General features: G+C 45.9%; 1 protein-coding gene across 4 annotated transcripts in view; it reads right to left on the reverse strand.

Annotated features, from left to right (window-relative positions):
* Positions 1-2,724: 2,724 nt before the first annotated feature.
* LOC133361273 (zinc finger protein OZF-like) overlaps positions 2,725-16,352 on the reverse strand; it is a 282,249-nt gene continuing 268,621 nt past the window's right edge. For 3 of the 4 annotated variants that reach the window (XM_061580191.1, XM_061580190.1, XM_061580192.1), the window contains one exon: positions 10,756-12,690. In XM_061580191.1, the coding sequence (XP_061436175.1) occupies positions 11,082-12,662 (1,581 nt within the window). In that variant the 5' untranslated portion in view covers positions 12,663-12,690 and the 3' untranslated portion in view covers positions 10,756-11,081. Of the gene's footprint in view, positions 9,380-9,441; positions 12,691-16,352 lie in introns of those variants that run through there. The other variant, XM_061580193.1, reaches the window with a different exon arrangement.

Genomic DNA, 16,352 nt, shown 5'->3' on the forward strand with positions numbered 1-16,352 from the left:
TCGATATTTGCGCATCCCCAGAAGTCGTTCTAGTTTCTATTTATTTCATTGTGTGTGGTGTGAACGTGTAAGCAATGTGGGATATCGATGTACACGGATATGAACAAGATCAGCAGACAAGACGTCTTTCATCCTCTTTGGTTCTTTCAGTAAAGTCACGTAGGTAGAACAAATAAAATAATAATAAATAAATCACGACGTTTCGATCGCAACACGAGCGATCGTTCTCAGGCGAAAACATCCAGACATTGTCGCGGCAGATGTCACGTGAGCTACGGCACGTGACAAAGATGAGGTGAGCCCCCCCCCCCTCCCGGGGCTCGCCTCGCTCAGCTGAGCATTGTTTCAATGCGGTGGGCTCACGCGAAATTGATTTCTGTAAAACGAAGGTACTTTGAAAACCCACTGGCTATACTCTTTTATATAAGTGTTGTGTCCTTAACTAACCACACGGGGACGTCTGGTTGAGGCAACACGTTTATTATAACTCTTTCGAACTCGGCTCTACACACGACTGAAACACGAAGGGGTACGACCCCTTCCAACCGATAGCCTACGGGAGTGACAGCCTCGTTTCTATCGCAGCCTGCACACTCCGGGCTCTGCCACCCACGGGTCCCTTAGCCCGGCGTTAAGGGAAGACTGGACGACCCGTCCCAGCCAGGGTACTAGAGCTCACCTCTGGTCCGCTACAACCCGGCTCTGGCTAGAGCTGGGGGAAGGTCCCAGAGTGTCTGAGCTCACCTCGGGTCCGCTACAACCCGGCTCTAACAAGAGCCTCGGTTGAGGGTCCCCGGGTACTGTTCCAGTCTTCAGGTCTTCGGATGTCCTCAGGCTTGAGTTGGTGAACACTGCCCGGTCCGTCCAGAGGGCCGGCCTTTTATCCCCAGGTCGAGATCACCCCTCCCCTCCTGACCCCCCCCCCCCCCCCCCGTCCCAGAACCTTCTGAAGGATCTTAATGGGCCTTAGGGATGAGTGGGGGGTCAGGGGTGTTAGTCTCCGGTCACGGTGGGGGGCCGGGGGTTTAACCTTTGGTCGACCCCTACACACCTCGCTCTCTCTCTCCTGCTCCCTTTTGACCAGTGCACGTGGTGGCAGGTCAGCTTACAGCGCCTTGTTATGGCGCTTACGCACAACTTCGTGACGAACGCTGCACGTTCCGTCGCTTTCATGCAGGGGGCGCTGCAAACCTACGTGCCCCCTGCATGAACGACGGAGGGGCAGGGACAGACGTTCGATCGCGTTGGAATCGATCTGCAGACGGCGGTCTTATCGCACGGCCAGCTCTGTGTCGCCTCATCTCGATCCCGCGATCCCAAACAGGTGAAAGTCCGCATCAAACTGAACCCCCAGCAAGGCCATCTACTTCACGACGAGAGAAAATTCACACGAAATATCGTTTTCAATGAATAAGCTTTTAATGAAGAAGTACATTTATGTAATTCAAAACATAATACAATTCAAAGTTGTTTCATTTTCAAACTTCAAAACGGAGCATCGGGAGCTTGCGTGGATGCGTCGCTCGTGTGAAATTTTTTTCGTCACTTTACAATCAGCAAGGACCATTTCTCGTCCTAATTCAACACATAATACAAAATTATAATTCGTGTTGTAGAGAATGTTCCTCCTTTTCGTGTAACTTTTAATTGGTATGCCTTGTAACTGATTAATGATCCGAGCGTGCTCACTATTTAAAAGACAATGAGTTGCTCCAGAGGCAGACGCTTCCTGAAAACACAAAAGTACCCTTTGACCTGTATCACAAGAACAATGAGTCTCACCCGAGTGATCTGTACAGGTTACTTGCAAAACACAAACTTTGTCCTAACGTCACTTATTCAATGTTTGACCCTTATAGACAAAATGTTACATGTGCGCACACCATCAGACAAGTAATCATTCTAAATTATTGACAATCATTTTAACTAATACTATTGCGCCATTCAAAACGAATGCTGGTGTCTGGGTCAAAATTTAGCAAATTCCAAACATTACCTACAAACTCCACAACCAAGGTGCCACATCAACCATCGCCCTCTACTGACAGGCTCTTGTCTACATGCAGGCCAGTGCAGGGCCACCACCTTGTGCCACTGTTGTATGTGTTGGAATTATGAAATTTTGATGAAAATAATAAAAATTAATAATTTTCCGAAAAATGCGCAATTCGCATTAATTATGATAGTGTGTGTATTAATATGCATAAATTATGATAATGCATGTGATTATATGCATAAATTATGATAATCACGGAGATAATCGTAGTAATTTATGCGGAGGCTTGCGATTATGTTAATGTGTGCAGTTATGATAATTTGCTTAGTTTCGTTTATCCAGAGTTATCAATCAGGATAACACGATTATCATAGATTCATTTACCGATTATCCTAGTGTGTGTTATAATATTTTAGGTCTCCATTTTCATATCTCATCGCAGGATACAGCTCTTATGAATAAGATGGTTTTGCATGGACTTGGAAAGAACACTCAATATGCTTCTGTGATAACAATTTTATTCTAACAAACACGTGACATTCTATCATGCAGGTCAAACATGCGTCAATAATTCATGGGCAAGATTATGCAGTTAACTAATATGAACGACAAAAACTTATGCAGTTGTGAAATTATGCAATTATGCAATATGAATAACGAAACTCTTATGCATTTGACTAAAATGAATGAATAAACACTTATGCATTTAACGAACTCAATGACTAAAAACACTTCTATCAATTGTAACCTCTACTTTTCCTACCAGGCATCTCATTAGTTCGCCCATGTATCGATCACAATCGGCGACTGGTCGAGTTTGAAAACAAGCATGACACACTTCCTATGGCGGTAATATAGCACTTATTATACCCAAGAGGCGAAAGTATATGTCAATAGATTCATCGGCAAGTATAAAAATCCTCTTAACGGAATGTTTGATACAATGGTGGGTGAGGGCGTGTGGGCGCGAGAGCGAATCTGGCTCTGTTTTAATTAATTCTTCGGCGAGACTCTGGGACAAAGGAAACTGGTTTGACAAGATATTCTCTCTCTGTGTTCGGTCGATTCGTACCGAGAGGTTGAGTTTGCCTCGACGAGTCTATTGATCGCCTATGTGATGAGCGGAACAAGGGAAAGACACGGTAACAACCTCACTCTTATCACCGACGGACTCTTAATCACTCGATGGGCCGCGATTCCGCATGGCCAGCTGATGGTTCATGTAGTTGATAATCAGTCTTCTGATAATTGACTAGGGTTGATACGATGGCAAGGGTGAACTAGATGGGATAGTCTCACAGGTGAGTGGGGCGTCGATGCGTGCGTGTGTGGGTCTATTGGTGGGGGAAGTTGTGGGTACGAACGACTTTCGGAGAAGGACCCTCTGGCTTGCGCAGCTGCGGTGAGAGGGTGAGCGGCTCGCTTTCCGACTCCTCCCTCGGCTGACCCCGTACGATGACTGACGGCGCGGCCACGCTCGTTTGCGTGGTCAGGCGATGCACCTCGGCGTGGTGACACGGCAAGAGAGCTGGGCTCGTACACTCGTGTGCGATAGGCGATGCCTCGGCACCGCGCGATCCTCGTCCTTCTGGATGACGAAAAGCTTCTTCGTTGGCGGCGACGAGAAGAGATGGAGCCGAAGCCCTGGAGATCTGTGATGGGGGCCAGAGCCCCTGACGATCTGCTTTGTATGGATTTTTCTTCGGTTTATATCTGGAAATTCCACTCGGCTTCCCGAGTTGTTCAAAGGCTGTGTCATAAAACCTTCCTGTGGGCTGAACCATCTGCGTCCGTGTGTGTGTCCGTCCGTGTGTTTCGCGTGCGTGTTTGTCCGTGTGTTTATTAGCTTTGAAGACACATATGTGTGTCGTTCTGGAAGAAAGGGGTGGGGGTGGGGGCCTCGTGACGGTGCCACCGAAGTTATCCATTAGCCAGACCGATGATTCGCGTCGAGTTATAAAAAAAACATTCGAATCCATGTTTTGTTACTGAATAATATTTGTCGCGAAAACCTACGCGTTAAGCGAGCTTAATTATTCCCTTCCTTGCTCTGGGATCACATCCTTTGTCTCACACAGCTTAAGTTGGTTTGGTTTGGAAGTTGAAATGCGACTTATTTGCTGCTTGGTTATGCCGAAACCGTGTTCACGATGTTTCATCGTGACCCGATCTCTCACGGAAATGTTATTTCCTCGCGTGTGCAATTTTTGCTGTCCGTGTTGTGGGGAGACAAAGGCGGTTGTTTCCACGGTGGGAGCACCCGGCGCATGCGCTTATTTATTCGAAGACGTGTTAATTTCCTTTGAGCCATTGCCCCCTTTATGGGTGTCATTTCCTAGCTTTGTGCCTGCGTGTGGAGATCCTCTCGGAAAGACAAAGGCGGCCGTGTTGCTCGCTTCCCATGGGTTGTTGTGTTTGGTTAATTTTGAGAGCCTTCTCCGCCCTTGATTCCTCTTCTACTTTAATTCCGTACTTATTATTTGACTTCTTGTGATTATTTAATCTGATATCCCGGCTTATCTTTGTTCAGAATATAATTATCTCTTCCTCCGTGATGCCCGGCCCTGCAACCCCCCGCCTGCCATTCCCCCCTCCCTTGTTCCTCTTGTGTGAATTTAGGGGAGTTTTTATTACCTTATTGCCCCCCCTTTCATGTCCTCTTTCCTTTGAAATGAGGTGTGCGCGCATCTGTGGTAGTGTGGGGGCCTCTGTGGAAGTGTGGGGGCGTGTTCGTTCCCACGTGGCCGCGTCTATTAAAAAAAACGATATCATCTATGTTGGCAGAATAATTCTTAAAAAAAAAATAATATTAAAAAAAATAAAAAGGGGGTACATACACAACAGTCCGCCCGTTTGAAAATTATCAGGGGTCGATTTGGCCACTGGCGAATTTTCAAACAAAGTAATGCCCCCTTTTTATGTCATGAATCCCATCAGCCGCCCTTACTCTCGGCGGTTATTTCTTACGACGCGCGTGCACGTATTACCATCTTAACCTGGTTACATCTGAAATAAGCAAAGAAAATAAACAACACGTTAACATCGATATTGCGTTACATCGGTTCTCATACATCATAACTCTGACGAACATTCATTTTTGTTTTTGTTAAATCCTGGGAAACGCTAGGTAGCGGTTTCGAACGCATTTATGCGTTACCTTCCTCATGTTGCCTGGTTTACCACTTATCACTTTGATAATTTGATCACGGTTTTCGGGTTCGTTTTTGTAGTTTCCTCTCTCACTCTCTCGCGTCGTGGGAGTGTGTGGTGAAAAATTGTGCTGCACGTAACCAGACTTCGCGCACACGACCCACTTTGACACTTGGTTCGTGGCATTCGCTCTCTCTGCGATTACATGCACATTTGCCGAGTCAGTGTGTCGATTTAATTCTGTCCCTCGTAATGTTGCCCTCTGTTTTTACGAGTGTGTTGGATTTCAACACCATTCCCGATACGTCATGGACATTCGTCTCCATTTTAGCACTCCGATCCACGTAATTTTTGGTTTCCCTTGGATATTTTCCATTCAAAGGCTCATGCCTGCGCTCCTCAGGGCGTGTCCCTGCTGTCTGTTTTTGTACTGTCCGATCACACTTCAATTCAGCCCTGTCACTTGCAGCCTGCTTAGGGTTTAACACCTCGGCGGGTGGGGCGCGTGTTGGCCGCTCGCTCGCACTCACTGTGGATGGTTCATCATGTATTTGGGCCGCATTCTGTGTTATTCTTCTATTCCCCCCTGGTATAGCCGGTGGAGGAATTGGTCGTAATTGGACTGATTGTTTTTGACCTCCCATCCTGCGATTCTCGTACATGTTTGCATCCATACCTCCGCGGTCTGTGTAACACCTTCCCGCTAGGTGGTTATCTTCCCATCTCTGTGCGTAATTTGAACCTTGCGTGTGTCGTGGGATGGGGTGTTGATATGGTTCTGCTCTGAACCTCTCCCTCCTGCGATTCTCGTACATTTTTGGCCCAGTATTTCTCCTATTTGGGTGCCAAATTTTTCCTGGATTGTTACTTTGCCATTTCTGTGGGTAATTTTGACCTTGCGCATGTCGGGGCATGGGGTGTTGATATGGTTCTGTTCTGAACCTCTCCCTCCTGCGATTCTCCTGAATGTTCGGCTTTGTGCCGCTCTCATTCTCGTGCCAACCTCTCTCTGGGTTATTTTGCCATGTGTGCGTGCGTTTCTGCTCCGTCCTGCATTGTGGGACTGCTCGGTGATTTTTATTCCTCTCTGAGAGGCTGGGTTCCTCATCCCTCTCCCTGTGTTCTGGATCCGAATTATGATTCTTAGCTCTGTATAACCATGCCATGTACGCCTTGCTCTCTATGCGGCGTAAGGATGCGGTTTCTGGATTCAAAACCATTCTCACCCTTTCTGTAATCTCTGGGCTCAAGGATTCAAAAAACATAATTTTGAACATTTTATCTCCATCGTGGTATTGATTCACATCGCCTGCGTAATACGCTCTTTTAAATTGGACGAGGTAGTCACGTGGATCTTGGTCCATGCCCTGGGTCATCGATTTTACAGCATAAAACCCCTCAGTGAGTGTCGAATATTCTCCAAACTTCCGAATCACTGCCAGGCTCAATTGTTTAAAATCATTTCTAACCTTGTGTGGTAGTGACTTTACCCATGGAATAGATTCTTTATGTAAGGTCCGTTTCAACAAACTCGCTTTTTCATCCCGTCTCCTCAGCCCTCTAATCATTGCCTCCTCTTTTACTGTTGCGATATGTGTGTGGATATCCATAGTCTTATTGTGGGGGTCAAAATCGGGAATTCTGACTAGAGCCTTGTCCATCAATTTAAGGGTTTTACTGGTGAATAGGTATTCCGAAAGTTGATTGCCGACAGCGTCATCATCAAACAAGTTATCATCAGGCAATGTCACTTTGGTCTGTGCTGTGTCGGGCGTGTTGCCATTTCCCTTCAGTTTTTGCCTCTGCCCTTAGTGGAGCATGTCCTGTCGACTTTACTTTAACATTTTCCCTCCCTATATCTGTGAAGTTGTCAGTCTCACATGTTTTTGTTTGCATATGTATCTCTCCATCCCTTATCTCGAATTGTGAGGGTTTCCCTTTGTCAAGGATTTTTTGTTCGATATCCATAATTTTTGTGCGATCAGTTCCTGGACTCTGTCCACTTACCCAAGAGTGTGATTTAATGTTACTTCCATATTTATTCTGTGGATCGACGTCTGTGAGTTTCGCTGGTGTCGCGAGCACTGATTTCTCTCCCGTTTCCTTTCCAAATTTTTCCTCATTCCACAATCCCTGTCTGTATGCCTGTGTGAGAAGGCATGAGTCCTGTCCTGCCTTTCCTGCAGTTTTTACATCGTGTTCGCCTTCGTTACATTTTATCCAGTCAATTAGTTTCCCCCGAGGTGTGTTCGTGTTATCGATACAGCTCCCTTCCCATATGTCTCTCTGACTGTACTGCTTTGTAACAGATTGGTCGGTACGTTTAAATACGAGCTCCCCGTATCCCGTAACCCATTCAAAAATTATTCTTAATCCCAGCATCTCAAAGGTGTGGCGGGAGTTACTTTGACATTCCCTTTCAGAGTGCATATAAAACAATTATCTCACAGAGTGTAGTCAATTTGACTCGAGCTATCTGTTATTTTCTGATTCAGAGTGCGTACCTCTAACACCATTTATCACAGGATGCAATTGGTTTGATACGGTATTATCTTAATTCCACTGTCTCTGTTTTAACCTGCTATTCTGGGTTTCAACCTTAGAGGGCGTTTTTTATTTTTCCGCCCGTTCACAATTACCATGCAATGTTCGATCCCGATATTCTGGTTAACACGAAGTGATTCATTCCATCATCCATGCAAAACACTGTCTGCGAGAGATCCCGGACGACGCCACCCATTATGTTGTATGTGTTGGAATTATGAAATTTTGATGAAAATAATAAAAATTAAAAATTTTCCGAAAAATGCTAAATTCGCATTAATTATGATAGTGTGTGTATTAATATGCATAAATTAGGATAATGCATGTGATTATATGCATAAATTATGATAATCACGGAGATAATCGTAATTTATGCGGAGGCTTGCGATTATGTTAATGTGTGCAGTTATGATAATTTGCTTAGTTTCGTTTATCCAGAGTTATCAATCAGGATAACACGATTATCATAGATTCATTTACCGATTATCCTAGTGTGTGTTATAATATTTTAGGTCTCCATTTTCATATCTCATCGCAGGATACAGCTCTTATGAATAAGATGGTTTTGCATGGACTTGGAAAGAACACTCAATATGCTTCTGTGATAACAATTTTATTCTAACAAACACGTGACATTCTATCATGCAGGTCAAACATGCGTCAATAATTCGTGGGCAAGATTATGCAGTTAACTAATATGAACGACAAAAACTTATGCAGTTGTGAAATTATGCAATTATGCAATATGAATAACGAAACTCTTATGCATTTGACTAAAATGAATGAATAAACACTTATGCATTTGTGAAATTATGCAATTATGCAATATGAATAACGAAACTCTTATGCATTTGACTAAAATGAATGAATAAACACTTATGCATTTAACGAACTGAATGACTAAAAACACTTCTATCAATTGTAACCTCTACTTTTCCTACCAGGCATCTCATTAGTTCGCCCATGTATCGATCACAATCGGCGACTGGTCGAGTTTGAAAACAAGCATGACACACTTCCTATGGCGGTAATATAGCACTTATTATACCCAAGAGGCGAAAGTATATGTCAATAGATTCATCGGCAAGTATAAAAATCCTCTTAACGGAATGTTTGATACAATGGTGGGTGAGGGCGTGTGGGCGCGAGAGCGAATCTGGCTCTGTTTTAATTAATTCTTCGGCGAGACTCTGGGACAAAGGAAACTGGTTTGACAAGATATTCTCTCTCTGTGTTCGGTCGATTCGTAATGAGGATTCCGAGAGGTTGAGTTTGCCTCGACGAGTCTATTGATCGCCTATGTGATGAGCGGAACAAGGGAAAGAAACGGTAACAACCTCACTCTTATCACCGACGGACTCTTAATCACTCGATGGGCCGCGATTCCGCATGGCCAGCTGATGGTTCATGTAGTTGATAATCAGTCTTCTGATAATTGACTAGGGTTGATACGATGGCAAGGGTGAACTAGATGGGATAGTCTCACAGGTGAGTGGGGCGTCGATGCGTGCGTGTGTGGGTCTATTGGTGGGGGAAGTTGTGGGTACGAACGACTTTCGGAGAAGGACCCTCTGGTTTGCGCAGCTGCGGTGAGAGGGTGAGCGGCTCGCTTTCCGACTCCTCCCTCGGCTGACCCCGTACGATGACTGACGGCGCGGCCACGCTCGTTTGCGTGGTCAGGCGATGCACCTCGGCGTGGCGACACGGCAGGGGAGCTGGGCTCGTACACTCGTGTGCGGCAGGCGATGCACCTCGGCGTGGTGACACGGCAAGAGAGCTGGGCTCGTACACTCGTGTGCGATAGGCGATGCCTCGGCACCGCGCGATCCTCGTCCTTCTGGATGACGAAAAGCTTCTTCGTTGGCGGCGACGAGAAGAGATGGAGCCGAAGCCCTGGAGATCTGTGATGGGGGCCAGAGCCCCTGACGATCTGCTTTGTATGGATTTTTCTTCGGTTTATATCTGGAAATTCCACTCGGCTTCCCGAGTTGTTCAAAGGCTGTGTCATAAAACCTTCCTGTGGGCTGAACCATCTGCGTCCGTGTGTGTGTCCGTCCGTGTGTTTCGCGTGCGTGTTTGTCCGTGTGTTTATTAGCTTTGAAGACACATATGTGTGTCGTTCTGGAAGAAAGGGGTGGGGGTGGGGGCCTCGTGACGGTGCCACCGAAGTTATCCATTAGCCAGACCGATGATTCGCGTCGAGTTATAAAAAAAAACATTCGAATCCATGTTTTGTTCCTGAATAATATTTGTCGCGAAAACCTACGCGTTAAGCGAGCTTAATTATTCCCTTCCTTGCTCTGGGATCACATCCTTTGTCTCACACAGCTTAAGTTGGTTTGGTTTGGAAGTTGAAATGCGACTTATTTGCTGCTTGGTTATGCCGAAACCGTGTTCACGATGTTTCATCGTGACCCGATCTCTCACGGAAATGTTATTTCCTCGCGTGTGCAATTTTTGCTGTCCGTGTTGTGGGGAGACAAAGGCGGTTGTTTCCACGGTGGGAGCACCCGGCGCATGCGCTTATTTATTCGAAGACGTGTTAATTTCCTTTGAGCCATTGCCCCCTTTATGGGTGTCATTTCCTAGCTTTGTGCCTGCGTGTGGAGATCCTCTCGGAAAGACAAAGGCGGCCGTGTTGCTCGCTTCCCATGGGTTGTTGTGTTTGATTAATTTTGAGAGCCTTCTCCGCCCTTGATTCCTCTTCTACTTTAATTCCGTACTTATTATTTGACTTCGTGATTATTTAATCTGATATCCCGGCTTATCTTTGTTCAGAATATAATTATCTCTTCCTCCGTGATGCCCGGCCCTGCAACCCCCCGCCTGCCATTCCCCCCTCCCTTGTTCCTCTTGTGTGAATTTAGGGGAGTTTTTATTACCTTATTGCCCCCCCTTTCATGTCCTCTTTCCTTTGAAATGAGGTGTGCGCGCATCTGTGGTAGTGTGGGGGCCTCTGTGGAAGTGTGGGGGCGTGTTCGTTCCCACGTGGCCGCGTCTATTAAAAAAAACTATATCATCTATGTTGGCAGAATAATTCTTAAAAAAAAAATAATATTAAAAAAATAAAAAGGGGGTACATACACAACACCACACAGGGGCAGCTGCTACTTGGGGGTGCTCTTCGAGTGTTTGAAACGAGATACGATACAAAACTCCGAGTTGCCGAGGCGATTAAGTAAGCACCATATGAATGCAATTTATAACAGTGAATGCTTGGGAGCTTATTGGCTCTCGCTCCTGGTTAGAAATCTACCCAACACACAGGTCCACAAAGACTGGCCGCTCTTACCCTGCAGGTTGAAACTAAGAACCGAGTGTTCAACTTCACATTCTTGTCATTAAAGGCCTGTGACAAAGGTGCGTCTATTGGAGCGACATCGTCTCAAGCTTACACATCTCCCGGGTCTCCATTTGACTTTCTATTGTCACGGAAGTCAACCCACACCTCCACTTCCACAAACTGCTGGGAGTTGCCTCGCTCTGTCTCACAGTGAGAATTATCCTCCTGCTTCACGTTGCCTCCATCGATGTGAAGGTCCGATTTTGGAGTTGAATCTTCATCTTCACATTTTACCTTCACTTCTTCGCTCTTCACCATCACTTCTTCACATTTCACCTTCACATCTTCACGTTTCACCTCGATATCTTTCAAAGTATCCAAGCTGGGATTTTCTTCCGGTTCTTGTTTCATGAGGGATACACTCATTGCATCACTTTGACTTTCACAAGCTGATTTCAGACTCCACTCCTTGTGGATATTGTGATGCTTGTGTGTTCTCTGGTGTCTTTGAAAATTTGGTGAAAGTGTAAACACCTTCCCACACACACTGCACTTGAAGGGTTTCTCTCCCGTGTGTGTTCTCTGGTGTTCTACAAGAGTAGATGACCGTGTAAACGCCTTCTCACACACACCACACTTGAAGGGTTTCTCTCCGGTGTGTGTTCTCTGGTGTTTTACAAGAGCAGATGACTGTGCAAACGCCTTCCCACACACACTGCACTTGAAGGGTTTCTCTCCTGTGTGTGTTCTCTGGTGTTCTGCAAGAGTAGATGAATGTGCAAACGCCTTCCCACACACACCGCACTTGAAGGGTTTATCTCCCGTGTGGGTTCTCTGGTGTATTACAAGAACAGATGACCGTGCAAACGCATTCCCACACACACTGCACTTGAAGGGTTTCTCTCCCGTGTGTGTTGTCTGGTGTGCTTCACGAGTAGATGACCGTGCAAACGCCTTCTCACACACTCTGCACTTGAAGGGTTTCTCTCCCGTGTGTGTTCTCTGGTGTATAACAAGAGTAGATGACTTTGCAAACGCCTTCCCACACACACTGCACTTGAAGGGTTTATCTCCCGTGTGGGTTCTCTGGTGTATAACAAGAGTAGATGACTTTGCAAACTCCTTCCCACACACACTGCACTTGAAGGGTTTATCTCCCGTGTGGGTTCTCTGGTGTTTTAAAAGAGTAGATGACTGTGCAAACGCCTTCCCACACACACTGCACTTGAAGGGTTTCTCTCCCGTGTGTGTTCTCTGGTGTTCTACAAGAGTAGATGAAAGTGCAAACGCCTTCCCACACACGCCGCACTTGAAGGGTTTCTCTCCCGTGTGTGTTCTCTGGTGATTTACAAGAGCAGATAACTGTGCAAACGCCGTCCCACACACACTGCACTTGAAGGGTTTTTCTCCTGTGTGTATTCTCTGGTGTGCTACAAGAGTAGCTGACTGTGAAAATGCCTTCCCACACACACTGCACTTGAAGGGTTTCTCTCCTGTGTGTGTTCTCTGGTGTTTTACAAGAGTAGATGACTGTGCAAACGTTTTCCCACACACACTGCACTTGACGGGTTTCTCTGCTGTTTGAGTTCTCTGGTGCTGTGTCAAATGTTCAGTACGATCTGTGCTGTTGGCACGCAGGTCGCATTGTTGCCTTTTTGCACCGAGTCGCGCCGAGTGCCTTTGCTCCATCAGACCAATTCTGCAGAGGAAGCGACAGCTGCAGACAGAAAAATATATCCACACCATCTACACATCAGTATCAATGCATATATAGTCACACGTGACTTACACGTCTATAGTTATACATATATTCATGATAGTGAAAAAGTGTCCCAAATTCATCACACGGGCTGTTATTGCACACAATGAGAGGGCAAATGGTTATAAACATGCCTGGAAGCCCTAGTATCTTCAAAATGAATGTTAACCCAAAACTCCGAGCACACGATTTCGGCTGTCTGGCTTCAAAATGACTATTTATGAAAGCTAAATTCAGCTGACATAGCAAAGGGTGTTGAAAAAAATACTATTTGTGTTATGCACAAATGCATAAATTAATGTTCAATTGCAACTTAGAGGTGTGAAGCAAGGCACAGATGTCCTTGAATGCTGGTATGAAGTTCCGACTTCAGCTGCACGTGTGCTGTGATAACTTCCTGACTCCAATCTTACAAAGACTTCCAGAGGAAAACAAAAATAAACTACCGTTTTGATATAACCTCCGTGCTCAATAGAATTAAAAGACTTTACTGCAAATACAAACTTGACACTGTCACACACTCAGGGGCGGAGTCAGTATTTTAAGGTAGGGAGGGGGGCAAACCCTCCAGCAATGAAAAATGATAGGAGTTAATAATAGGAGTTTTCCCCTTTTTTCTGGCAACAAAACTGAAACCTTACGAGGATTCATTTCTGTGTCGTGTTTTCTCCGGAGACACTTTGTTGGGGGCACGTCTTTATTATATACACGCGCCCTAACTACTAAACATAACTCCTCATACAGTTTATCTCGAGTACTTCCACTCGGTATATTATACGCCTCCTACGTAACATGCCTGCCCCGGCTGTGCTCCAGGTCCTCTGGCTATAATATCCTATGGGAGACCCAGGGTCCACCACTGGCCTCACAGAGCTTCAGCCCTTAAAAAGACGGCGAAGCTAGGGGTCCAGGGTCCTATTCTAGCAGGTCTTCTTGCTCCAACTGGTCGTCTTAAACTGCCAGGACCTCTCCAGAGGTCTGCCTTATATACGTTTCTCAGCCGAGGTGCGGACCTCCGTGAGGGACGCGGGTGACCCCAGAGTCCCTCACCGAGGTCTGCATGTCTGCCGTTGCAGGCCAGTACGTCCGTAGCCCCCCCGGCCATTGGGAGTGTTTGCGAGGGATCGTAGGACCCCTCACAACCCCCAACCGCAAAAACACACTATGATAATGTGTGAGCTGTACGCCTTTTGGCATCCTCTGGTCGAGCACCAATTGGCGTCCTCTGGTGGAGCACCAATTGGGTCGAGGCTCAAAAAAAGCCGTCCCTTGGTGTGGACCAATCAGTTTCAATGACAATGCATATATATTCTTGGTTTTTTCGGTAAAGTCACGTAGAAGGGAAGTAATACCTAAAACCGGATTCCCACCACCATCCATCCCAGAAGAATTCCCTCATCAAGACTCTATACCATAGAGCCCAATGCATCTCCGACCAGGAACACATTGCCAGTGAACTCAAACACGTATGCCAAGCTCTTAAGACTAATGGTTACTCCGACTACACAATCCATAAAGCCATCACTCCAACCATCAAGAAGGATCCTGTTGAGGAGCCTTTCAAAACCATCACCTTACCCTACATTGCTGGGGTCACAAAAAAGATATCCAAAATCCTGATTAAACACAAGATTCAGGTCCGATTCAACACAGTACAAAAATCCGTGATCTGGTCCCGTCTGTAAAAGACGTGGTTCCAGACATACAGTACCCTGGCGTCTACAAACTAAGTTGCCTCTGTGGTAGCAGTTACATTGGAGAAACCAAACGACATGTCTCGGACCGCATCCATGAACATAAAGCAGACCTGAAACACGGTAGGACAAACACCTCAGCCGTGGCAGATCACTGTTACAATTCAGTGGGCTCACAGGACATTGACTTCTCCAAGACAGAGGTTCTCTGCAAGCCATCTGGCTACCATGAGAGATTCGTTCATGAGGCGATCCACATATACAAACACAGAGACAATTTCAACCGAGAAGATGGATTCTGGCTCAGCAATCATTGGAAGGACGTAATACACCATTTCGGATCTTAACTGATTGTTGTTCATGTTTACGGTGACTTTCAGACCGCAGTCCACTCACTGGCATTAACTGTGTATCTTGTGTTCTCCACAGGGAATGCATTATTTGCTCCGCTGCGGGTATCCTGCCACCGCTCTCCCATTCACATGTTTCATTGCTTCTACATACTATTAACATTCCCTCCCTTTGTTAATGCTACCCCCTGCCCCCTCCCTTTGGTGCTGCTGATCCTGCATAATGCATGGGCATAATATGACTTTGAAACCCCCCCGCCCACCTCCTACGCATTTCCCATGAATATGCAAAATTCCTCTTGATATGCACATTCTTTTGTTAAGGCGCTCTTCTTACACCCCCAACTCAGCTTATAAATAAGCTCCTAGCTTGGCAGTGTCTCATTCTTTACCTGAAGACGGCTGCTTGCGTGGTAGCCGAAACGTCGTGAGAATTATTTTATTATGTTTTATTTTTATTATTTTATTACTTCCCTTCTACGTGACTTTACCAAAAAAACCAAGATGAATCCCTGCAGTCACGAAAGCTTTAAATCGAAAAATGCATATATTATCATAGTGTGTTTTGTTTGCATTTGACTGCAAGTATTGTGGTAAATGCAGACATGAATCCTCGTAAAAGACGTTTGGTTGGTTCGATCTTGTTGGTTTTTGTCGTTAGGCTGTTAGTAGGATCCTACTAACAGCCTAACGACAAAGACCAACAAGATCATCAATAGGATCCGACTAACAGCCTAACGACAAAGACCAACAAGATCATCACGAGTTCGACGTCCCTAATCGAACCAACCAAACGTCCCTCCTTAAAACCCTCGGCTGCAAGACCTCCAAGATCTATAAAGAAGGCTCCCCACTACGACCGATAGTGTACAATCAACTCTCCTACCTACAAACTGGCCCGTTTACTATCAGATACTCTGCTCCCCTTCACTGGCAAGACCTCGACAGCAGTACTTAACTCAACCCAATTGGTCTCTATGGTCAAGGACATGGTACTGTCTCCTGACGATATCCTCGTCAGTTTTGATGTGGTATCTCTGTTTACCAAAGTCCCAGTTCTGGACACCTTAACAATAATCGAAGACTTGGTCCAACATGGACTGAACTCGGATGTACCTGCGCTGGTTAGGCATTGCCTCACCAAGACTTACTTTACCTGGAATGGCACCTTCTACAAACAGAATGAGGGTACCCCCATGGGCTCCCCCTTGTCACCAGTGATAGCCAATGTGTTCATGGAAAAGTTTGAATCAGAGGCTATCCAGACGTCCACCCTGCGTCCTTCCCTGTGGAAGATATATGTGGATGACACTTTCGTCATTTGGCCACATGGCCTCCCAGCATTGAACCATTTTCTGGACCACATCAATTCCAGACACCCATCCATCAAATTCACCATGGAAGTGGAGAAAGATGGCAAACTACCATTCTTGGATGTTCTGTTTGAGAGGAGACCTGATGGATCCTTGGGACATTGTGTTTACAGGAAGGCCACCCATCTTAAACAACTACGCTGGTTTGGTCGTCTGCGTGCGTATCTGGACGTTAATTTATTTACGGACCCGCCCAAACAGCT

This window comes from Lethenteron reissneri, chromosome 72, assembly GCF_015708825.2.
Source record: "Lethenteron reissneri isolate LAM-NWPU_2019-01 chromosome 72, ASM1570882v1, whole genome shotgun sequence".
Lineage (NCBI taxonomy): Eukaryota > Metazoa > Chordata > Hyperoartia > Petromyzontiformes > Petromyzontidae > Lethenteron > Lethenteron reissneri.